This window comes from Rhipicephalus sanguineus, chromosome 9 (genome assembly GCF_013339695.2).
Source record: "Rhipicephalus sanguineus isolate Rsan-2018 chromosome 9, BIME_Rsan_1.4, whole genome shotgun sequence".
Lineage (NCBI taxonomy): Eukaryota > Metazoa > Arthropoda > Arachnida > Ixodida > Ixodidae > Rhipicephalus > Rhipicephalus sanguineus.
This window is the reverse complement of record NC_051184.2, coordinates 43,860,162-43,886,023: the sequence shown is the minus strand read 5'-3', so window position 1 is coordinate 43,886,023 and position 25,862 is coordinate 43,860,162. Positions and strand designations below refer to the sequence as shown.

The 25,862-nt window shown below is 47.3% G+C and overlaps 1 protein-coding gene across 2 annotated transcripts; it reads left to right on the top strand.

Annotated features, from left to right (window-relative positions):
- Positions 1-530: 530 nt before the first annotated feature.
- Positions 531-24,677, top strand: LOC119405072 (ribonucleoprotein PTB-binding 1). Of its 2 annotated transcripts, none has more exons than XM_037671842.2 (9): positions 531-823; positions 5,062-5,134; positions 8,792-9,447; positions 10,062-10,155; positions 11,442-11,500; positions 13,506-13,589; positions 17,059-17,409; positions 18,451-18,618; positions 20,358-24,677. In XM_037671842.2, the coding sequence occupies exons 1-9, from the start codon at positions 584-586 to the stop codon at positions 20,520-20,522; spliced, it is 1,890 nt and encodes a 629-aa protein (XP_037527770.1). In that variant the 5' UTR covers positions 531-583; the 3' UTR covers positions 20,523-24,677. The 2 variants fall into 2 exon arrangements, with proteins under 2 accessions (XP_037527770.1, XP_037527771.1); XM_037671843.2 differs by having other exon boundaries at positions 540-823; positions 17,080-17,409.
- Positions 24,678-25,862: the final 1,185 nt, after the last annotated feature.

The window sequence follows — 25,862 nt, the reverse complement described above, 5'->3', positions numbered from 1 at the left end:
AGATTCCTTCCTATGCGTTTTGTGCACAGCTAACTGAAGCAACATATATCCGCGTCTTTCTCGCATGTCAAGTAGCACTGCAGGCAGTAGGTTTTGTAATTAAGCGTTCGTACTTTAACCAGCCACTGCAGCATAGCGCTCGCGCTCCGTGCGCATGGCGCTGCTTTGAGTGACAGCCTTCCCCGAGGCCAGAATGGCTCGTCCGCACTCGCTTGGTGCTGGCCGTGCATGGTGGTGTCAGTGTGCGTGGACTTACTAAACTGGACAGAGTGGCGTTCGCCACTAGCTGCAACGAGCGGGCGAAACCGAAATCCCGCATAGGGGGCGGCTGGCGCTCAAAACCGGCGTGGCCAGTGTTCGCGAAGGGCGCAGTAAATACACGCGAGTGCCGCTGCCGCAGCCGCTCGGGGCCCCCGCCAGACAGGAACCTAGCGAGGGAGAAGCAAAGAAGCGCACAAGCAAAAACGCAAGCGCGCAGCAAGCAAACAAAAACGTGTCCGGCCCTCCCCTGCGCCCGCGAGATGAATTCGGCCCGCCGTGCGCATGCGCGCGGGACGCGAAAGCAGACTTAAAAAGCATCAATATGGCGGCCTGTTCAACGGCAGGTGTGAGAAGTGTCGGCCTGAACTCTGGAATAGCCATGAAGGACTGCTACTCGCAAATTAAAGGAGGCGAGAAAATATGCAGCGGAGATGCCAACTGCCCGTTCATCAATGGCAACGACTCCGGCCAGGGCGAGGAGCGATGGCTACAGTCGCTTCGCCAGTTCCACAGCGGGCGGAATCTCCAAATGGTTCATCTTTCGCCGTCAGTCACCGAAAAGGCGAGTGTTTTCTTCGCGTTTCCACTTTGCACGCGGCTCGTGCCGAGGGGTCAGTGTGCGCACCGGGTCCCGCGGCTTGCGTCTTGGCGGCCGCATTTCGCGGTCGTAAACAAACGGGAGGCTCGGCGCGACGCGCCCGCAGTGACGGAGTCCCCGCTCAGTCGTCGTCCACAAAGCCAGCAGCACAGAGCTGCCGCTATTTCTTTGTTTTGCACCCGCCCCCTCCTCTTCCCTCGACGTTATCTTGCGGTTTGGTGCGGCCTTCGAGACAACATGGAAGCCCGCGCAACGCCCGCGTTCATTTACCGCTCGCTCCCGGCGTGAAAGCAAGCGTCTTCGAAACATGTCATGCGCAGCGTTGTGTTTGCTTGGCTGCCGACACCCTTTTTGTTCCGTTTCTTCTTTCCTTTCCTCCTGCCGCGCTCGTTATTTTCGTCGTGAATTCTTTTCACTGCGCGGCGCATGTGGGAGAGAGAGCGGTCGAGACAGCGCCCAGGGCGAGGAGGGAGAGCCGAGAGAAGGAGGAGCACGGCAACGGCGCGAGTGTATCGATTTTTTTTGTACCGCATCCCGTGGTGGTATTTTTCCTGCGCGCGCCTTTTTCTCCCGCCCCTTCTTTATTTTCTTCGATCGCCTGTTCGCTTTTACTTGACCCGGGCCGGCGCGTGCTGCAGTACGCCGCTTATTTACAAATAGAAAAAGACCCCCGACGCACTACTTTTTCTTTCCTGTGTGTGTGTTGTCGCGGAGTGCGCCAGCCCGCGTGCAGTGCGGTCTGGCCTGTCGTGGGTTCTTCCGCGGTGGGACGATGTGGGTGTGGGACGCGTTTTCGGAAGCCTTTGGTCGGTCGGTCTCTGGGAGGCTATGACTACATGCTGCCTCCGCGAATATAGAAAAACATTCTTCGATGCGAGCTGTCGTAGAAAACGCGGCTGACAAGCAAGCGTGCGCGGTAGATGGGAATGACCTTAGGCGGAAACAAAACGGGCCTCTTGGAAAGGATCGTAGAAGCGCGTGTTTCCTGGTCGGTGCTTTGTTTATCAATAAGTCCTGGGTGTCGGAGTCGATCGTGACTCCTGACGAAACGCGCACGTCAAAGTTAGGACACGTGGGAAGTCGGAAGCAGTGGTGGGGGTGTGTTAGCGGGTCAGAAATATGCCAAGAATGAAGCAAACAAACAAAACGAGCTTTTGCGAAATGGCGGAAGTCAAGGTGTGTCTGTGGGGGAAAAGGCACACGCTAAAAAGACGCACTGACTGACTGGATCCAAAACTAGCCGCTCGCTCTGTCCTTGAAGTGGCTAACGCAGTTGCAGTCTTAGCAACGTTTCACTGGCTTCGGGGGTTTGTTTTGAGTCGGCATTGCGTGGGTGATAAGCGTTACGGCTGCCGCAGTGCTGTCGCTGCTTTGAAAACTGGCACCCTGTTATCGACTCTGCCGCGTTATCTGCTTCCACTTTCTCGAGTGTCTTGTAGTCGCGCTACCGGGAGTCGAGTAATAAAAATAGCGACCTGGCAACCAACTCCAGTACCAGCGTCGCATGCTTCGTGAGGAACATAACGCCTTCGACACTTGCCCGCTTAATCGAATAAAAGTACCCGTTTTCCTGATACTCACTGACACTGTCTGCGTCACCTAGTAGAGCTGGAAAACCTTCGGTAGCAAGCCAACACCTTGCATGCCATTTCCATTCATATGGGCTGTTTTACAATGTAGAACCAGATGCCACTCAACCCAACAAGCAATCCTCTGAAGTGCCAATTTTAAGAGGCAGAAATTGTGATTCAGCCGTTTTGTACCTCACAGCTGCCAGGAAATCCACTTTCTTCAATCTATTGACATCCTGTTCGCGCGTACCATCACATTTTGTAACTATGCATCATCTAGCTTAGCAAATAATCGTTTCGCAGTTCGTAAAAAAAAAAAAAAAACACTTGCATAGGCGAGTTCGTAGAAGAAGCCACTGTCATTGCTGTTAACACTCATGCAGTACCAATTTCCAAGAAGTGTATGCTCAATTTGTGTATAACAAACATGTGAGTGAGCTAGTTAGCGTAACTAATACAGTCAGCACGTATTTTGGTGGACCATATGTGTGAACTGTCCTCGCCAGAAAAGCAAAAGGGTCTTTCCTGCAAGAGTGTTAATTGACAACACGCCTCTCGTCTTTAGATATTGATTGCTTACCTACCAACTGCCTCTCAATATTTTTTGGAAAATTTACAAATTTTGACTTCCTTTAGAATTTGACAAACATGGCATCAGTAGCCACGAAGAACAAGTTGTGTTGGCAAACGAGCTTTGCTCTTTGTTCTAACCTTACATTGGAAGCTTCCTTTTTAAATCGTGAAATGATGCGAGAGGTATACTTTCTTGGAGAAAGCTTATATCAACACAGTTCCTGAATCAGGACAATTTAGTAACAGCAAAGTTTGAAATATACTGCTGCAACCTAAAAACCATGCACTGCTTGTCAGTATTCGCTGTTCCCAATTTGCTGCTACCTGTGAGCACCATCTGTAGATTATATAAAGCGAGCAAATATTTCTTGTAAGGCATGTGTTCGAAGAAAGAATTCTAAAATGTGGGATACTCCCCCTCAGTGTCGTGCAGAAATTAACCAATTTTAGGTCGTCAAAGGTGGGGATGAGGGCACGTTGGTGCATCTCAACTAAAGGTGGTTTAGAGCAGGGTACATTAGGACAAGAAGGCACAAAGGCACTACTAACAAAATTCAAGCTGTTAGTAGCGCATTAAAGTATTGTATCACCTGTTGGTCCTGTGTTTTTCTCTCTTGTTTTACTATTCCCTGCGTCCAACCGTTACCTTTGGTCATTGATACTGAAATTCACAAGTTGAAATTCGTGCAGTTTCGAAAGAAGGCTAGTTCTTCAATAACACATCTCGAGCTAATTGGCTGTTCATCTATCTGAACGCAAACACAGCGTACACTTTACGCAGACACAGAAGGAACAGTGCCTGTGCCTCGTGTTCCTTTTGTCTGTCTTCGTAAAATGTCTGCTGTTTTTCCCATATAGTTCGTCAATGTGAGCATGTACCCACCGTTGCTCATTTCGTATCGTTTTCCAGTCGTTACACCAATAGCACGGCAGAAAAGTACGAGCCTCACACCAGTTTAGTGGCCGCCCAATTTGTGTGACCTTAAAGTGAATGTGTCGACTTTTGGAGAGATTCGCACCCGCTGTTCCTGAAGGTTGCCTTTTTGACCATGCAGATGGTTCGACAGAGACATAACAGTGTACACCTGAACTATGCATAAGCACAAACTGCATTTACTAGTAGCACAGTCAGTGTCAAAAGTTTGCTTAACTAATATGTGTGGCATTGGGCCATCTACCAGGTCCTTTTGTAGAGCTATTGCTGTTCCAAAAGCATGTACTTGTAGACAACTTTTCTTGGCAATGAAGCGAAGGCTGCAGAGCCAAATCGCGTGTACCCTACCGCCAGTGAGTGTAGTTCCACAATTGCGTCCATATTTTCTGCGTAAGATATAAAAACTACTCCTTTATTTTCTACATGTCGCTCTTTGCGACAGGACGCAGCACACACGAGTGAGACAGACAGACAGTGAACTTTATTAAGATAGTCCTGAGGAGCACCGCAGCCGTGACATTTGCATTTATTTCACCGATGCCTTGTCACTGTGTTTTTGCACTGGTGAGAAAGTCCTGCCTTTTATGTGTACCTCGGACACTAAGCGGCGCCTGCGTCGGTATGCAAAGCTGATTGCGCGAAGCCATCACTTTCCACAGTGGTACGAGACGTGTGCCAATCCGAACTACTTTCGCAAAGGGGTACATACGAGGAAGCTCCGCCCCCGACTACTTTGCAAAGGGGTACATAGAAGGAAGCTCCGCCACTGGACTAATTTGTAAAGGGGGTACATACGAGGAAGCTCAGCCCCCGTAGCTTTCCCTTCATTGCCAAGAAAAGTTGTCCGCGAGTGTAGGTGCTCCCACAATTTTCTGAGTTTCAGCTCGCAGCATCAACACGCCTGAAACTGAAAATGTAAACAAAAAAAATGGAAAACTATAATTGTAGAAGTTTGTGGAATGCATCTAGACTGAAGACATCATCACTCACTTTGGAAAGGGCATTCTATTAATGGTCGGTGGGGCTTGCAGCAAAGTAGAAAATGCACCATGAAATAGGAAAAAGAAAAATACTGATGCACAGCTGCAAAAGTATTCTGATGTCCTTGGGTTACTCCTTTGCAGGATATCATTGATTTCTTCCAACAAACCGGGACCCTGGTGAAGAAGGTAGAAATAAACAGGAGGACGCACATAGGTGAGCTTTGCACATTTCTTTTCTTTTGAAGATTTTTTTAGCCAGCTCAAGCTGGATTTTCATGCTGTTCACAACCATGTCATGGATTCTTGCATACCATATTTATTCGACTGTAATATGAGGGGTGACTTTCTGGAAAGAAAAAAATAAATAAAACAAAAATAAAAGAATTGTGTTCATCATTACACTTTTTTGACAACTTGAATCTCGTTACTCGATTGCAAAGCGAGGGTCGACTTCAGGTAGCAGAGATCTGGAAGAAAGCTCGCGTTACATTTGAGTAAATATAGTAGTGTCACATTTGATCCATCTTTAATCTCCTCCCTTAACAGTGTAACTTAATTTGATGTTTATCTGTAATGTCACTTCAGACGTTCTTTCATGGTTAGCCTTCACAATTCTGTCTGTCAAGATGTTTGACGCGCGCATACTTCATCCATGTGTGAATTATGGTGAAGTGACAATGAAGGCTTCAGATTTCCGATAACGTGTTACACGGCATTGAACACTTCAAAGCTAAGGTGTCGCAGTGTTGTTTGCTACATGTTCTGGTGAGCCATTTTAATTACCAAGTAACTAAATGACGTGGTGCAGTGTTGCTTCCCAGCCTCAGACGCGAGTTTCGGAGTGGTTGCAAGAAATCTCCGTCTTACAGGTCACAGCACGGCACGCTTCGTCTTCACAACGTCTGCAAGCACACCTGTTGCTTCGTATTCTCTCTCGTAGAAAACAATGGGTCGCGGCCGTCGTCGGCCGAGTTGTCAAATGGGAACAGTTGTTGTCTGCAGCGGCGGTGGCGAGAACACATTGTAAAGCGCAGTTCAATATGCTGCCGAAGGTGGCTTCTGCGCTTAAATGTCACACGAGCGCCGTGTAAACAAAGTTGTAGACGGGGGTAAATGCACTTGGAAATGGATATTTGAATTCTAAATGCGGTGGCAGCGCAGCTGGTCGTCTTCGCATCTTTTTGTTTAGTTAAAATCTTCTTTGTTTGTTTGACTGGCTCACTTCATTTTTTTATGGATCGCTTGAGCACGCATAGTCGCTGCAAAAAAAAAAAAAAGAGTTGTGACGAAAGAGAAAAAAATTGTCATCAGTCTTCGAGTAGCGTGGAGCATGCAAAGAAACCTGCATGGTTTTTCTCAGTAGTCGAGCTTTTCATTTGATGTTTCGACCGCAAGGTTTTCTGAGAAATGTGGGGTTGTATTGTTCTTGAGTCTCATTCTATATGCTCCGGTGAATGAGACTTTTTATTCGATAAAACTCATTTCTTTCGAATTTCTGCGTAGGTGATTCGGTTGCCAGAACTTTTGTGATCTTGCCACCCGAAATCAAACGTTGCAACAGATTAGATGTTTCAGACACTTCTTTCTCTTTGTAGTCCTGGCAGCGTTGGTTTTTGCTGTGAATGTAATGCTTAGTTACAGAAAGAATTAATAACAAAGCTTATGACTAGCCTATCGGGATACCATGTGTACGTCGCCACCTCCAACCACTCATATGCTGTAATTACTGATGCTATTGCACTCGCCGCCTCTGAAGTCATGATTGTAAGCTTCTTTCTATTTGGTCAAGATGCTTCAAAAGTAGCATAAAGTTTTGTACTAACCTCGGTAGATTTGCTGTCAATCATACATTGCATTTCTTTCTCATTTTCTTCTTCTTTTCTTTTTCTGTGCATGTGTCAGCAGTGCTAGGTAACTTGAAGGTACAACTTCATGTTTTAAACAGACAACTGTCGCAAGTTTATGCACCAAGTTTATGCACAGTCACAGTAGTGTGTACATGGTTTTTTTCGTTGAAGTATTCTCTAATGTCTCTTTCTATCTTGGCATCTCTCTATTTCAAAATCAGTATTGATAAGAAACCAACCATATAATCGGTGTAGTTTGCGATATGTGAATAAAGGGTGGCAAATCTATATCTGCACTGGGGATAGCTCTGACGATTCGGCAGTTGCTTTACTGATAGCCAAGCCTGGCAATGAGTCAAGGGAGGGGCATTGGTCTTTTCCTGCTCACGAGAAGTTGTCCATACATGCTTCACGAGCTCAGTGAAATCGGTTTGACATTAGTTGCCAGGCATGCATCAGCAACCTGTTGCTCCTGAGCAGGCCTGTAGCGAGGAATTTTTTTCGGGGGAGGGGGGGGGGTCACTTGCTGAAAACCTTGACTATTTGAGAAAAACTCCTATTTTTATTATTTATTCTTGGTCAAAACACCTGGCCCCCTCCCCCCCTGGCTACGGGCCTGCTCCTGAGAGCAAGTGATAGTTGCCATCTTTACCAGAGCTGATGCTTGCTTAGCATGCAAGAAGATAGGTAGTAGCCTGTATGCAAGTTTTCTGTGGTAGACAAGCTTTGGAATGGGGACCTCAAAGCTTCTGGCACCAGTGAACTTTTAGCATGCACTACAACTGAGGGATTATAAGGTTACGTGGTCACATATTTCTGTTCTGAACTTTTACCGCTTCTGTGTTTTATTAGAGATCAAGAAGCGGTGATAAGCCAGTGGGGGCACCGTTTTGTTTTAAATAGTTTGTTTTGGGCTTAATGACCATTCTTGAGAACAGCAGTAATTTGCTATAAAATCTTCTCTGAGAAAAACGGATGCCTACATTGTTATATTGCTTACAGACATCACATATTGCCCATCAATCTGGTCGAATTTGGCACAAGGCAAGAACCACTGGTGACATTGATTGAAGCTGTTGTGGTTGTTGATGAAAACATTTCCAAGCAAGTGTGGGGTGCCACACCGTATTCGGAAAATAGTTGGCCCTTTTGGATAAACCAGCCTTACTTTCCCAACAACCAAAGCTGCTTCTGCTCTACGAAAAGGGTGCTATGTTTCAGTAGCAATTTTTACAGGTGGTGATATCTTACGTCTAATGTACGCCCCCTGATAGACGATATGGATATGCACAAGCTAACATGGAGCTATTTTTGCCAGCCCTGGTGTAACATTGGGATTGCATGGCTCTCCAAAATCCTTGATAGTCGGATACATTTATATATTTTCTGTGGGTCAGCAACTGTTGTGCCAGCAGATGGCATTCTGTCTGACAAAATGTCGAGTGCATGGGCTGGGGCTCTTTTGCAACGGGTGTTATTGAACCAGCTGCCCGTGCCGTGTATTTGGTTGCCAAGCCCAGGATCACAGAGTCCAGCCATTAATCGCAGTATGTGAGTGTGCACGGGCATACAGATGCCACCAGTAAGAGCCTAGGCAGCCCAGTAACATTGGATTACCTCAGTACCAGTAGATGGAATTTTATCTGACAAAGCAGTGAGCCTAGAAACCATGGAGACTCTAGCAGTCAGCGTCGTTGAGCTAGCTGCCTGTATACTGCATGAATTCCACATGTGTGACGAGGTACCGAATATTCGCCAGGCTGTTGTATTGCATTACCTGAAACGGTGCTGCATTATTTTTATCTAATTTGTTACTTCAGTTCTGGTTCGCTCTTCTGCACACTCCTCTGTTTGTTTGTATGCTCCTTTTCTCTCTCTTCACTTGTTTTTACTCCAGTTCGATGTAACTATCTTGCAACCACACCTGTTTATGGCCTGAAATACGTGCTGGCAGTACTTAATAAATAAAATAACATAAGATATGGCCGTCCGGCCGCTGACCGTGGCCTCATATCATTGCGCAGCGCGTATGAAAGTGGACAGCTCGTACGAGTTCGACCCGCTGATCCGGCCTTGGAACTTCCCGCGCACCCTTCTGGGCACGGACGCCAAGCTGAAGATGGGCAGCAGCGACAGCTTCCTGTGCGTGACCAACCTGCCCACCAACTGGACGGTGAAGCAGTTCCAGGAGCTGTGCGAGAAGTTTGGGCCTGTGGTGCGCTGCTTCCTCATCTACCATCACGCCACGGACGAGAGCCTGGGCTTCGGCCTGGTCGAGTACTGCAGCCGCGCCGTCGCCTGCCAGGCCAAGAACCTGCTGCACAAGAAGCAGGTGGCCCAGGGGGAGATCCACTGCGACTGGCTCGAGCACAACCTGGTGAACTACGCGGACCTGTATCCGCGCTGCCTGTACGTGGGCAACCTGCCCACCACCTTCTGCGACATCTATGCCTTCAGGCAGCTCTTCACGACCGTGGCCAGCCCCACCTACTGCCAGCTGTCCATCGTAAACGGCGTACCACAAGGCTTCGGCGTAGTGGAATTCCGTCTGCACGAGGACGCTCGCAAGACCAAGGAGCTGCTCCACGGCCACTGCCTCAACGGCAACCGCCTCAACATCCTCTTCACCTCCCCGGGCGTCAGCGCCTACAAGCTCTACAACCGCATTATCGAAGAACAGGTACTCGTCGCTCTCTCTCACAACCTTTTACAGCAAAGCTGTCTTGGTCTACTGTGTGCCATCGTCATTGTCATCGTAGTAGTAGCAGTAGTAGTAGCAGCAGCAGCAGCAGTGCTTGTAGTAGTAGACGTCGCACAGGTCGTGTGACCTGCGGAGGAAGTGAATAAAATAAATAAAATGTAATGATGATGATTTTAAATGATGACGACGATGCTCGAAATCACGATGATGACGACTTTTCTATCGAAAGTCATTATCATCATTACAGCTTCGCTGATTGGCGGTTATCACAGCATGGAACCGGCTGAAATTTTTTTACTGTAACACGTTGCTTGATATGTTGCTGAATTTGAAGAGTGTTTATGAACTAGTCAGAGCTTTACCGCAAAACATAGAAAGGTGCCAAGGTCCTATGTCTACTGCTGTGTCTGCTTGTGGTTCTAACAAGACTCCTTCATGATCCAAAAAGAAATTTTCTTTGTTCAGTTTTCAAATAGCCTCTTGCCTGTGAAGTTGCTTGGCTAGCAAAGGGCAGGCGTATTTCATGTTTTATTTGCGCTAGATGTTGCGCCGCATACTGCATGTGCTAACAGTTATGCCGTTTCTTTGTGCAGGCTAAGAAGCTGGAAAAGAACAATGGTATCATTCAGACGCCTCAACTCTCGCCCGCTCTGCTTGCCCAATTCTCGGTCGTGCAGAACTCAAAGGGTAAGTCTGCTTGAACTCGTGTGGAGTCGCAACCCCTGCCAATCGATTGTAAAAATTTGGACACCAGTTTAGTCGGGCTTGATTTTGTTTTGTTTTTTAATTTATTTTCACCCCCTTCTCACGGGCTTCTACATTGCAGTGTCATTATAACCACCATGATTGGCATGGCACGTTGATGGGAAGAACGGAAAATGAAATGGATCGTTACAAAATATCGTAGTCTAGAGCATGATATGGAGTCGTGCATAACTGATTGGGCCGAGAAAACACTTGACAGCGGTGTATGTTTGCTTGCCCTGTACGTTGTGAAATGTTTTTCCCATCCTCTTTTTGTATGCAATTGAGTATTCTGTTCTTCATAGGATCAGTTAGCTTAAGGGGAGACGTGGGTCTTAAAAAATGGTTTTTTAAAAGTTGGGTGAATGGCATGAAATTTAATACACTTATTCAGCTTTTTCTGCAGATTCAAAATCTCTATGTAGATTTTTAATAGCTGCATTAGAACAAAAGATATGCAATTTCTAACACATATTTGAGCATATTTCTTACGGGGATTTTTGGCAACTTTGCTTTGTCAAACACAAAAACAAAGTATGTGGAAAGATTGCCAGGAAGCTGGTCTAGCCGGTGATGCTATTTATTTTCTTATAATGTTGTTCACCAAATTATAATTCTCGATTATCAGAAATAGTATGCAGCAAAAAAAATTTCACTCACATTTACGTCTATTTATTTTGCATTCAAAGTTTGTTGAAGACAATCGGATTAGCATCACCGGCTAAACCAGCTCTCTGGCAGCCTTGCCACATACTTTGTTTCTGTGTTTGACAAAGCAAAGTTGCCAAAAATTCCCGTAAGAAATGTGCTTTTAGAGATTGCACATCTTTTGTACTAATGCAGCTACCAAAAATCTAATTAGAGATTTGGAATCTGCAGAAAAAATGGGATAAGTTTGTTAAATTTCGTTCAGTTCACCCCGCTAATAAAAGAAATAAAAAAAAGACCCGCGTCTCCCCTTAAACTAAGATTCTTCTCGATGCCTGAAAATTTTTACAAAACCTTGAGGGGGCCCTGAAATAGCAGAGCAAGTTACTTTTGACACTATGAAAGATTAACTTTACGTCACACTGCGAGAAAAATTATAGGTATGATTGCTGCAAGATGACCACAGTGTCATTGAAACACTTGAATAATAGAAGAAAGTTTCACGAAACGCTTAGCGTTGCATTTGGTGAGCAGCCAGATGCTTGCATGTTTTAAGCACTTGTTTTTGTGCCCTCTTTCAGTGGCAAAGACGTTCCAGAAAGCCATCAACCTCAAGGGCAAAGGGAAGAACGCGTCTCAAGTGAGTGCCTTTTCTTTTTTAGATGTGAAGCATCTTATGGTGGAGTTCAAACCGGTGGTGTGCGGCGTGACCACCCTTACTGCGCATGCACGAACCCTCTCCACACACCTCCTCTCCACTCCCTTTCCCCTCTCTACTTCCCTTCTCCACATCCCCTCCTCACTCCCCCTCTGAAACGTGGGCTCGACATGCCGAAAGGCTGCTTCACATCGCCTCATGGTCCCCTTTAGCAGGATATTTCTTTTTTTTTTTTTTTTTTGCCTCTGGATAAGATTTTTGGATGCCGCACTGGAGCTGGCCATTATACGCGTCTTGGCAACTGGCAGATAGTGTGATTGCATCGGTGCCCACCCAGTCTTTCTGCATTTGGGAACAAAACTGTTTGGGTAACCAAGTAACAAAGTGGTTTTGAAAATAGTATTCCAAATACACCACAAGGTGTGATAGAATAAAATAGGGTTCGGAGACGGCACTATAAGTGAGAGATTTAAGGTTTTGCATGGCATTCTTGTTAGAGGTAATGAAACGGAAGCTGAGATGCGCAGGTTGTATAATGATGCACGAAGCGTTGCTTGTGGCCTTTGAGATCGCAACAGTCTCTTGAGATTGTGAAAAGCGGGAATTCACCAACTTGTTACTCCAAGGCTGCGTCAAAAGCAGGGCATCTTATTTGTAGTTTAATATTCATGCACACTTTTTTGTGTGGAACATACGTGTCAAGCTGGTAGATCTTTCAAGTTCTTAAAGGACCCCTGACACCAAAATTGAAACCTCGAGATCTTTGTGTTGTTTGACTTTCCTGTATACGGGGGCACATCTGACCAATTATTAGTGACGAACGTTGCTTTTAAGATATCTTAATTTGGTTTTAAAGTAAGCGTGAGTGCTCACTTGAGTTGGCTGCACCTTGCGACATCCTGGTATGACGTAGATAGAGGCCCCGTGTGACTTTCCACGTGTAAAGCAAGTATTGTGGACGTCACAGAAGGTTTGCGGGGCGCACGTGCACAATACCACGACTGGCACCGGGCGAGGCCTATTGTTCCGCACCCCTCTGGCTCTGTTGTCAGGGGAGGTAGTTTTCGTGCACGCGCTTAACTGGTTTAACCCATACCGAGGCACCCACATACTTTCAATCTCTACCGCGCGCGGGGCCCCGATTTGAAAACCGCGCTGTCAACGTCACCACAGCTTGAGTGCACGTGGTCTTTGACGCTCCCCCGCATGGGGCGCCAGTTTCTTGTGGTTTTTAGGCGGCCGTTTTGAAGTGATGCTAAAATGGTCACAATTAACTACGCTAGAATTAGTTGTACGATACGCTAGAGCATTTACGATTTAATTTAGAGATTACCAGACACAAAGCTACAAATTACAGCAAAAAAGTCACCAACGAAATTTTCGCTGTCAGGGGTCCTTTAAACCTCTTTCTGGCATCAAACAACCCATTATTATTAGGTTTTCCGTTATGTACGGCTGTGTTGCTGTGGAGCCTATTAAAGCAAGTCCATTGTTATGGAGTGCAAATAAAATCCTTGCTGCTACCTAGCTATCTATATTTTGGGAAGCGCATGGTCACTTGTGCGTGTGTGTGTCCTTCATGTCTTACAGTGCCCTTTAGGTATTGCCTCCCCCCACCCCACTCCCAATTGACATGATCTGCCAAAACAGTGCCACTTCTGATTTCGCATAAAGTGACCACAGGCTAGTCAAAGCTCTCTTGTGGTGCAGTGCTGTGCAGCGTTCAATACATTAAAATGTGAAGCTGTGCAAGCATTCAGTGCTCTCGTAGTGCATTGTTATATTTTTGAGCGGGATTTCCAGAAATGTGTAACAGCTTTGTGATGTAGAGAATAATTATTTGTGTCCGTGTTAAACCACATCCTTGACGCCTTGCAGTAGATTACGAGGAGCGGTCAATTTCGATGCGCAATAGTGTTCTGTGAGTGAAATTAGCTGCAGTTCAGGGCTCTGTATGTTTGTAACGCATTGCTTGTTTCTCTCGCAGGTTTCGACGACTGCGGCGAGTAACCACGCACTCATAGCACTTCAGAACTTCTTCAACCAGCAGATTTGCACTCAACAGGCCTTGGTAGGTGGCACAGCAATTATTCTTCTCTTTCAACTCTTTAGATTGCTTGGTAAGACAGGAGTAAAAAGAACTGAGCACGAGGGACTAGCACACAGTTGCAGTGGGAGCGAGGATTCTTAGTCTGTAATGAGCACATTCGTACTCCTTGGAAAGGAAGTAGCTGTGGCTAGGGTGTTACCAAAGCCTCTGCATTACTAGTTATGCATGGCGAGAACCTGTCTTTTCACGCCATTGTGTACCATGCTTACTGCCCCCTTTGTTTGTTTATTTATTTGTTTGTTTGTTTGTTTGTTTGTTTGTTTGCTGTGCAGCTTCAAAAAAAAGAGAGAGGTAGATTAAAGGGGTCTTGAACCACTTTTCCGAAATAATCATCAAAAAATGATTACTTAATGATTAGGTGATGGCGGCACAGGGTGCCACCAGCCTGTGGCGAAACCCTGTGGCATGAACTGGATCTGATCCAAATGCTACTCAAGATTTATGTCATCTGTCAACCAGTAGGGGCCATCTGCTCCATGACAAAATAAATCTGGCTCCGGCAGCTTTGAAGAGAGTGACGACAAGCCTCTGTGTGAAGATAGGGCACTTGGTAAAGCGGCAGCTTCGCGCTCCGCTTGTAAACTCACCTTGCCACGCACGACTGCAAGATTTGGATGAGCTGTTCATAGAAATGTCTGCTTTCCACAGTATGTCTTTTTTTTTACAAAGCACGAGGAGTGCTTCGGACCCCTTTAACCTTGCGAGAGTCGTAATTACTTCTCGTGTGCTTTTGGTTATTCATTCGGGTGAAGAAAAAAAAATTGTGCCTGCCGAGTTACTAGTATACTCCGTTTCATACATCAGGTGCAACACTGTTGAAGCTATGCAAGAAGTTTGGTCAGCAAGATGTGAAGTCTGCACGTCTTGGGCTTGGATTTTATCGTAAACGTGGCCTCCGTGATTGGCACCGGCTGCGCGATACCGGAGCTGATCACAGAGGTCACTATACGAAAACAAAAAGACGTTAAGCGAGCCAGAACCTATTTACAACCGTATAAATAACGAGGTTTGTTCATTTCTAAGGTGCAAAGCATCTTCATTTATTACTCAGTCTAAAAAAAAAAAAGATTATCACATTGTGGGTGGTAGAATCATTGAACTACAGTAGAACCCCGCTGATACGTTATTGAAGGGACCGTAGAAAATAAACGTAAGAGACGGGAAGCACAAGAGCCGAAAAACAGGAAAAACGACAAAATATTTAGTGGTACAGAATTTTATTTCAATGCTTACAAGTAGCACGAAAATTGGCGCGCTCAGCCACGATCTAGTCGACGGATAGAAACGCGAAGCTGGGGACGGCCTCATCCAGAGAAATGTAATCAACGTATGTCATTTTTTTAACACCAACAGCTGTAGGCATGAAAGAACTAAGCACACGCAATCACGACCAGCGCGGCGAGTCCGACCGCGAACCGTGCGCACGACCATGCGAGCTCCAACCAGCTCGAACTCCTCCCATCCTCCGACAAATAACGATGATGATGAGTCTACGCCAACGCGATGGCAGAAGTGAATGCTAATCTCGAAGGCCTTGCTTTCGCAAGCAATTACGTCATAGACGCCATCTTTGCAGTACGAATCTCGAAGGCGATGCATATGTTTGCATCAGTCGAAAGATCCTGTTGCTTGCACCTCTCATGCGGCTAATGTTACGGTCAAACCAGGCCAAGCTGCGTGAAAATGCACCAATGACCGCTCTCTTCGGTAGTCACTCGGTCGGCTCCGAGCGCACTTCGCGACGTATCATACGGGAACGGTCCGACAGTTACGACGTAACAGCGGGGTTCCCAATACATTGTATCCTATGGGAGCTATGCCGGGACCGACGGAAAATGACGTAACAGCCGGGAAAACGCAGCAGTGAGGAACGTAACAGCGGAGTTTTACTGTATTTCTTGGGGAAAACACGTATACTGCAAGATGTCTCGCTAGCTTCCATAACGTTGCACCTGATGCATGAAACTCAGTATTGTAACTTTCAGCCCTCTCATCTCATCATGTGCCTTCATTACCATCTTCTTCCTCCATGGAGATGTGATCAATCTCGTGTCTGCACACAACGCCGTGGCAGACAAAATCTCCATGTAACTTTTATATCTTCAGCCTGTGACACTGAATGGGCTCATTGGCATTTCACTCTCCTCAGCATTCATAACTCTGCTCCGTTGCTTCACTGCTTCTGCTTTTTGTGCAGTACATGCACACAAAACTCATTGGCGTTTCACTCACCTCAACATCCATACCATGCTTCGTTGCTTCACTGCTTCTGCTTCTGCTTCCTGTGCAAGACTTGTGCTCCATTGAACCTTGCCTCTCTTAATCATCATCTGCTTCATCTGTTTCTTCAAATCATCAATCTCTTCAGGTCTTTCATCTTTTTCGACCTCTTAGCTCAGATATCGTCATTCTTTAGTACCTCAGTAGTACTCTTTAGTACTGCAAACAAAGCTCATTGGCATTTCACTCACTACAACATTCATAACTCTGCTCCGTTGCTTCCCTGCTTCTGCTTTTTGTGCAGTACATGCAACAAACCTCATTGGCGTTTCACTCACCTCAGCATTCACAACTCTGCTCCGTTGCTTCACTGCTTCTGCTTCTGCTTCCTGTGCAAGACTTGTGCTCCATTGAACCTTGCCTCTCTTAATCATCATCTGCTTCATCTGTTTCTTCAAATCATCAATCTCTTCAGGTCTTTCATCTTTTTCGACCTCTTAGCTCCTCATTCTTTAGTACCTCGGTAGTACAGTACTGCAAACAAAGCTCATTGGCATTTCACTGCTCAGTACATGCAACAAACCTCATTGCGTTTCATCACCTCAGCATCATAACTCTGCTCCGTTGCTTCACTTTCAGTACATGCAACAAACCTCATTGGCGTTTCAACCTCAGCATTCATAACTCTGCTCCGTTGCTTCACTGCTTCTGCTTTTTGTGCTGCTTTGGCGTTTCACTCACCTCAGCATTCATAACTCTGCTGTTGCTTCACAGTACATGCACACAAACTCATTGGCGTTTCACTCACCTCAACATCCATACCCTGCTTCACTGCTTCTGCTTCTGCTTCCTGCGCTTCAGCTTGCTTCACTGCCGCTGCTTCATGTGCATGACTTGTGCTCCATGAACCTTGACCCTCTTAATCATCATCTGCAAATCATCAACCTCTTTGGACCTTTCATCTTTCTCGACCTCTTAACTCAGATCTCATCGTTCTTTAGTGCCTCTAACAACAGTCCTGCCCCGCAGGGAGCCTCCCTTCATTTCCGCATGCCGTCTTTCACGCCGCTTTGCAATCGGGATCGCATGCTCGCCAGCCAACTCGACATTTCCACTCTGCCACAGGATTCCACTCTGCCTTAACAACTGAATGGCACGCGCATTTGAGAGAGAAAGAGAGCAGCTTTAAAAGTGAGCGTCACCGCCACAGCCCCATGCTGTGTTGATGCAGGGCCAGATGGCGCTTGGCCTGCCGGCGCCCCCGTCCGAGGCCGGCCAGTACGAGGGCCAGCAGCCCGGCTCGGCCGCCTCGAGCAGCAGCAGTGGCAGCGGGGAGGAGAAGGCCAAGCAGGCGGCGGAAGACGGCGGCTCACCCGAGGAGCGCCACAAGCGCAAGGGCGAGCCCGTCTACCAGCCCCAGTGTCCACTTAATTATTCCACCATGGATAATTCTAGTAAGCACCCCAGCTGGGCCTTCGAGGCGGGCGCCTGCCAGCAGCAGCAGCGCCAGGGAACATACCCGCCCCAGCCGCAGCAGCAGCAGCAGCAACAGCAGCAGCAGGTGGGTGGAATGCACACTACAAGTGTCGCTCCGTTCATTGTACACCTTGTGTACGAGACTGATGACATGTTCGAGTGGTCATGTTCCTCCGTTCTTATCATGTATGGGCCCACTTACTTCAGTAGTAATGCTGAGTTTCTCTTTTACATGGATTTTTAAGAGGCTACGGAGCGCTCTGAAACAACCACCCGAATGTACTATAAGTTTCATGAATCGGCTGCCCACTGTCAATGAACCAGGACAGAACGATGAGTACTGTTTTCTAACAGCTTGAGGAGACATGTGTCAACGCTGTCTTTTCTGTCCTTGTTCTCTGCCATTGCGTAGCTATTTTATCGTGTTTTACAAACCGGCCTGAGCTTATACACTTCTAAAGGCGAGTTGGTCAGCAGTGTGGTTTGCAGTGCCTGCAGTGCTAGGGTAACATCCCGCGATATTGAAGGTTAAAAGATAGCGTCTCCAAACATGAATGTGGAACTACTCCATGTGCCCTCGTCCACCTGCTTTTGGCTTTTGTGAGTTGTGTAGGGATTTCCGATGGCAGTGGAGCTCCTTCAGCTCCTCACAGGTTTCCATTACTGCTTACGGGAAGTGAATTGTGAGAAGGGCACAAACAAGAACGCAAATGCATGGCCGCTGAGACAAGTGGTGCTAAATACTTTTGAAGGTGGCATGCCTAGAGCAACATCACTGCTACAAGCACTATAGTTTGACACAACTTTAGAAGTCTGCAGCATTTCCTCCTCAAAGGCGGATGCACACAAGGCTGCCCCCAATGGGCATGCACTCCAGACCGACGTCATGAGCCGGACAGCCGGTCACACCCTGCCTTCGGAGAACATTGCCGAGTGCATGAGCTGGGCTATTTCTTCATTCACAGAGGCGATTGGCTGGTGCATTTCAGTCATTGAGGCAGGGGCTTCTCTGGACTTCTTAAGCTGTATATGACTACTATAGGTGTGCAAATTGTCTGTTCAGGTGCTGTTTGAGGGCTAATGATACATTCATTCTTTGCGTTCTTGTTGGTGCTGTGCTCTACAGGTCGAGGCAAACAACGAAGCCATCAACATGTCGAGTGAGAGCCGCGACCAGCAGAGCCCCCCGGGGGCATCTTGCAGCTGGCAGTCGGCGTGGGCGGCGGGAGGACAGCAGTCTCAGGAGCAGTCGGGGCAACCCATCATGCAGCAGGGGTCCTCCTATGACAAGCAGGTGAAGATATGATTGCACTGCTTGCCAATTGTGCTGAACTTATTGTGTGAATGTGTAGCCTATGAGTTGCAAATTGCAGGCAAATTGGGCAAGTTGGTAGGTTTCCATGATAAACATAAAACAGCACTTAACACACGGGACAAAGGAAGAAGTGGTACACACGGCACTGAACTTGCAACTGGGTTTATCGAAAAATGATGTGTGTATTGCTTTTAAGCAAGAGCGCGCATGCTCACTGGAATTTGTCATTCCCAGAAACACCAGCTTGGGAGCTCACCGGTCACCCTTGCCTAACAAGCCCATTTCCCGTAATGATAACGCCAGGGAAGGTTGACTTGCTTTTCTTGATATGTGAAATGCCTCCGCCACTTCTCTTGTATCGGTATCATTATCAACAAACAAGATTTCAGTGTCAGCCACAGATCAGGATAAGAGAGGAGCGCCAGCTCCGCCACCTGCTCAACTGCAACGCGGATGCGGGTGTCTAGTTGATTCCTTAGCTCTCTCCCTCCACTCCTCTTCACGCTTTTGCGCATGCTTTCTCCTCCGCTTGTGCTCCCAGCCGACCACTCGCAACGTGTAGCGTCATCTGTAGAGGCGCATGAAAATTATTCCACACCTGCTCTCATGAGCGCATGCGCTGACTTGCAGAGGCTGGCAGTGACGGGGAGCGGTGTGTGTAGCACAGGCAACAAAACGGGTAGTCAGACACACACAGAAACACGGCAAAGTGCGACCGTGCACCATTGCTATAGCAACGGCAGAGCCACACTCCGCCCGCAGCTCTGCTCGGCGACAGCATCTCTCCCTCGCTGCTTTTCTTCATTCGTAGCGACGTCTGGCGAACTCGCTTAGAAGCAAGATCCGGCATTACAGCATGGGTCCCTTCCAGATGAGCGGAGTCGTATGCTCCTGTTGGATCTTACTCCATGGTGTCAACATAGAATGGTGCACTCTTCGCACTCAAAACAGTGCTGTGTGTGTCACTTCTTCCTTTGTCCCGTCTGTTAAGTTCTGTTTTCTATTTATTTTAGGTTATGTTTACTTTGTACGGCTGGGGGAAATACTTTCTAGATACTATCTATGCTCTATGAACCTTTCCTGAAATACAGTTAACCAAATCAGCTAAAGATACAAAAAAGCAGAGTTGAATTAACCGAAGACTACTGTAACTCTGCTTATAACCAATTATACCAAAGTGAAATATCATTTGCTCCTGGGCCTTAGAGGGACGATAATGGAAAATATTAACTCAGTCTGATGAATTACTGTTTCAGAATTCTGTCATTAGTTGTACTATCCTAGAGAAAATGAAAGTCAATGTTCTATATTCACATTATGAGACCGAAGACCCAGCACTTGAATGTCAGTGTAAAGTCACAAATTCCAAGGCCTTTCTTTATTTTTTTTTCTCTCTCCCTCCATTTTAGCCACATTGGCTCAATAATACATTTATGCCATATTAATTAATTTTTACCCATTAGGTATTATGTAGGCGCCTGTAGACTGCCATCATTATCTGTGATGTCAGGGTGAATTCATGCAGAAACCTCAAAGTGGTGTTGCCATCTATACTTTTTTTTGTGTGTGTTTTATGGCTTACCAAGTATGTCCTTGCGGCAAGTGTGGTGTCTGGTATTTTGGAAGAGTGCTCTACTAAATGAGAGGGACTATTTTACTGCCTAGTGTCCCTTTTGTATGCAATGACATCTTTGGCCCGTGCTGTCTTCTTTGTCCAGGAATCCGACATGTCCCCATCAGACCGTAAGCGCAAGGTGCACCAGCTGATGCCATCACCCGAGCCATCGCCCGAGCACGGCTACATCGGCCAGCATTCGCAGGCACTCGGCGGGCACTATGCCGACTCGTACTTCCGCTACAAGAAGATGAAGGTGGGCACTTAAGGCCCGCCCACCTCCCCCCCTCAAGCCCCGCACCTCCTTTCTCTCGCCCCCTCCAACAACAAAAACAACGCCACCGGCCTCGGCGCGACCGAGTGCACTCCATGGCAGCTCAGCTGAGGAATTCCACTTCGACCAGGAGAAGACTAGCGAAATCTGAGCAACCCGCAAGTTTGTTTCGGTTCCGCATCACTTCAGTTCTTTTCTTCGCTTCCACCAAACATTGGTCCGATTTGCCTCGCAAGAGAAGCGAAAAAATGAAGCGCGTTTAATCCGGGGCTGTTCCCGCGAGGGAACTTCAATATCCTCTGTGTCGTAGAGACCGTACCACTCTGTTCACTTCTGCCTCGGTTGTTCGTCGACGGTAATGCATCGACCGCACGTTAAGGCTTGCCACATCGCGGCCATGCTGTTCGTTTCTCTCCCGCCTCTCGTTAGTGTTCCTGCCCGTACTTGCGTTTCGCTTTTAAACGTTAGGCTTAAACTCGTTGACGTCCGACCATCTTCCGGTATTTGACGCGCGCCGCAAGCGTGCCTCCGGTGTTTCTCGGCAGTGCGTGTTGGAGGGGGACTGGGTTCGTAGCAGGGCAAGTCGCGGTCCTAGCGGGTCTTGTGGTGGCGGGTAGGTCACCGGGAGGGGTGCGACGCACCGCTGTGCGATTTGTCGTCGTCTTGCGACGACAGAACAAAGACGAAAAACGACGACGCTCTTCCGCCTCCGGCTACCCCACCCTACCCCCACCCTCATTCTGCGGCTCCGCAGGCAACTCCCCCTCTTGATCAAGCCGGAAGGAACTTTATATATATTTATATACAGACTTCACCAAGAAACAAACAAAAAAAAAGGACGTACGCAGAGAGGCCCACGTGCCTCCACGCCGTGATCGGCGCCATCGCGGTCGTCGCGAAGCGTTTTTTGCGTCGGTAAACTTGTGACGTGACCTGAGGAGCGACGAGACGTTGATGACGGGCAGATGCGCTTCCACCTGCCGAGCAGCTTTTTGCTGCCTCGTAGCAGTGATATTCCCCCGCTTTTCGCAAAGAAAGCAACGGGAGGGTAAGCGTGCCCTGTTGCCTAGCTTTTCCTGGCGTTCGTTGGGTTGAGGTTTTGGGGGCTCCGGTCTCTCTTGCCCCCAGATAAGTCCCTCTCCCCCGTCGCCCTTTCCACGTCGCGTGGCTCTCTCGCTCCTATTTAGCCTACTCAGTGAAGCCCCGTCTCTGTCCCCACGGTGTGTAGTGGCGAGCGCGTCACAACTTTGTGCGAGCGCCATAGATGTTTCTATTCGTTTCCCTTTGCCCAGGGGAGAGGGAGCTTGATTTAAATGTTTAGAGAAAAAAAAGAAAGAGATCGGCGAAGGTGGGACGAAGCGTGCAAGATGCACCGGCACGAGAGAACCTTGAGGAGATTCTCCTTTTTCTGCAAACTAGCCATCAAAGTGTTTTTTCTCGCACGGAGAACAGGAGCGGCGACAGCGTTGGACGAACCTATGCAGACGACACTTCCAGAGGCAGTCCTGCCGTTTTTCACACGTCTTCTCTCCCGCTCTCTCTCGCTTCTTTACTTTCACAGTTCGGCACCGTCTCGGTTTCCAAAAGCGCGTCACATCGCCGAGGTACCGGGCGAAGACTGACCCGCTAGCATGCACGCAATCTTTCGTTTCTCGCATTCAGAGGAAACACCGGCGAGAGAGAGGCGCATATTTTGGATTTTCGGGTGAGGTTGCGTTGCAAAAAACCTCTCCTCTCTTTTTTTCCCGCAGACGCGGCGGACCCTCCCCCCACCTGCTTTTCTGGAATTTTATGCACTGCCTTTTGCAGAAAACACCCCCGATTTTTGTAGCACCCTCGCGACCTGTAATGAAGGAGAAATCGGCAGAGGCTGCTCTCTCTATTTTCTTTCCGTCTCACGCGCACCTGACGATTTTTAGTTGTTTTTTTTTTCCCCTCGTACAAGAGCTGTAACATGCTATTTTCCATTAGAGGGGCTGTTCCTCTCAAAACTAAGAGCAGTTTGCGAAGCAAAAGATAAAAAGAAATGAAGAAAGGCCAAGAAGCCAGGCCCATTGCAGCGTATTTTGTCGGTGTTGTTGTTACCGTAGTTGTCCTTTGACCATCGTCGTTGTTTGCACTTTTTTTTTTTTGTTGTGTGACATTGTAGATGCTCTTGGATGGCTGTTGCGTCTTTGTTTCTTTGCTGTCCTTGCAATTTCTGGGGGTAAGTGCACGAAATTGCGCCCCTCTGTTCATAAGCAGCATCTATTCTTTCTCGCTCTCTCCCCTCTTTTCGTCATGTTCATAGATATTCTCTGTACTTCTCGTTTGTGCGTTTACTTTATCTTCTTCGTTAGTTTCGAGTTTTTTTGTTGAGGCACGTACAAAAAAGGGGTGACGACAGTGGTTCTGTTGCCGGCAAGTTAGCACGGCAGTGACGGTGGTTCCTTTATTTTCGTGTTTTTACGGTTTTGCTTGTTTGTGCGTGTGTCGTTTTTGCGTCGTTTTTTGCCGCTGTGATGAGTTTACCGTGTGTGTGAGTGCGTGTGTTGTATGCATACGCAGAGGCTCTGGTCACTACTCCGCTGTTGTTTGTAATGGAGCCCTGTGTGTGTGTGTGTGTGTGCGTGTGTTTGTGCATGTAGGAAGTAGCAGCCAGCCCGACTGGAAAAAGGTGCACGATGTAAGACACAGGATACCTCGCATTGTGTCCGTTGTTCTGGGTTTTCACACCCAGCCTCGACCCTAACATTATTAGCTCTACGTTTTATTTTTCTTTGAACTCGTTGTATTGCTGACTCTTCCAGTGTGCGTAGCATAGACCAAAATCAAATCTCTTTATCTGTTTTTCTTCCGCCGTGCTTCCTTTTTATAGTTCTTTTTTCGTTAAGTCTAGTATGCATTATAAGCACTTCCTTACATGATCATGGTCAGTCATTAGGAGTGGCAGTGCGCTTTTAAAGCATTTTACGCACCCCACCCATTACTTTGTGGTGCCCTAGTGACGAATGAAGCCTGGTGAATTTATTGCAGCGTGTTTTATCGTGTTCACATTCATGTCCAGTGTATTCCTTGTTGTCGAAGTATGAAAAAGCAGCTTTGGTATTGCATGCCCTTGCTTTTTTTTTTTTTTTTAGTTCCATTTTGTGTGGGCTGTCATTAGCATTTTCACCGCAGCAATGCTCCTCACTTCCCGTTTCATCGTTTTTTTTTTTTGCTGTGTCTCTGTGTTACACATAGGCATTGCACGCATTTAACCTGTAGCTCCGCTGCTTTGGTTACCGTACTGTACATAATCCATTTGCGCGCCTCTACCGCGGTGCGCCGTTCGACGCGAACAGGCGACCGACGGGGACGTGTCGCATCATCGAGACGCGCTTTTTAGCGACGCCCCATGTAACCTACGTTTCCTGCCTCGTCGCCGACACGGCCCAAGTATTCCGCGTCCGGAAGTAGGCAGCCCGCAGCAGTGTAGCAGCTGGCATAGCTCGTTTCACAATAACGGTTAGCACTGTATATCTCTCTCGCTTTCTCTCGGCTCTTGTCTAGTAGCAGCACGCTTGTGGCTTTTGGCGGGTGAAACCCCTTCGTCCCCTGCAAAACCCCCTCCCATTTCCCCTCGTGGTGTACATTTACGCTTTTTGCTTTGTATGCGCAGTATGTACTACTCTCCCCGCCCGACTACCCGTACTAACTATTCAAACGCTTGGTCCAATCAGGGTTTTTTTAGTAGTGCCATACATGTGTAAGGTCGCACTCTACCAAGTATCGAGTTGCAAGCAAAGTTATTCGTAAGCGCAGACGCATGTTGGTTGGTGTTTTCACGCCGTCGCTAACGTATTTTACCGTGCTGTTGTTCCTTTCTGTGGCTCTCTAGATTAACTTTATTTTTCCCGGTGCTCTCTTGTAACACGCGGCGTTGGAGCGCTGCGGCGGGCATCGGATCTACGAAACGAGTATGCATACTGCTTGAGTAACAAAATATTCTTCCAGAGGTGTGTTTATCGTTTTCTTCGCATCTTTCCGACCTTTTCTCGCCGCCGCTAGTCGTGTTTACGCCTCCCCTTCCTCTGCTGTGTGCAACGTATACTCATTTGTATCCATTCAATGTATATAATTATCAGTCAATGTTACGTTTCAAGGAAATAAACAGTCCAGTACTCCCAATCCCGTGTCTCTCTTCTCTTTCCTGCCCCCTGCGGTACACGCATGCGTCGGTGACTAGTTGTCTGTTGAATCTGTTAATGCCACATAACGTGGAACACGTCACTTCTCTAGTGGTTGGAAGTAGTGACGAGGAAGTCATGCTGTCTATAAATGTATTAATCAGTAGAAGCTACTTTGAACACTTCAAGCATCTTAAGCGGCTCGCCACCATGCTTGGCCATTGCAAACACAAGGGTGGTGTGTAGGTCATGGATAGGAAATTGTAGCTGTCTACTGTGCCAGTGAAATCGTGAATTGAACCTAATTTCAAAACAATGACGCAGAGTTTTGACGAAAGGTACAGACACATATTATTGTATTGAGTGGCGTTGACACTCATCATGACGAAAACAAACACAAATTTATTCTTGGTCGGCGGTCATTACTTGTCTTTATTGTCTCGTTGCTCCTCGGGAGTGCGCACTACACGCGGCCTCCCGATTATGGAAAGAAGTGAAATTCAGTGTGGAGGACGGCAGCTTGTCTTTCTGTTGAACTACTTCGCAAACAACCGAGACGTAGAGGAAAGGAAGAAGGGCAAACAAGGTGCCTCTCCCACACACTCTTCGGCCGGAAGGAGGAGGGTTGCCTTGGAAATTCACCTTTGCCGGTTCTACCTAGATGTACATGTTGCTAGTCTGTCCACGTTCATATTTGCTGTAGCTCTGAGTGAGCGGCAATATTCATTTGCTTTTGTTGTTGCCTCTTTAACTCTCACTTCCTAGGGGAGAGTTTTTCTTCCGGACGCTATAAAATCATGGATCCTAGCCCTAGAATGCTTTGCTATAAAATGATGAATACAAAGAGTCGCATGGTTTAATTCTGACTTAGTACTGATGGCTGATTCAGTGTGACGGGTATGGTGGACAACTAATTAGGGCATCACGAAGTCTGGTTTGAACGCTTGGGACCTGTCACGCATTTTTAAATACAGCTTTGCTTACTTTGCTGTTGGGTTCGCAACACCTCAGACCGAGGTGGAAATCATCATTACCGACTCTCAGCAGGCTTGTCGCAGCTTCACTAGCAGCAGAATTTATACCAGCACACAATGAGAATCGCCACCCAAAAACCTCTTAATGAGACTAGACGTGATAATCTGGGTGCCAGCTCATCACGGCATTCCTGGCAACGAGATCGCTAACC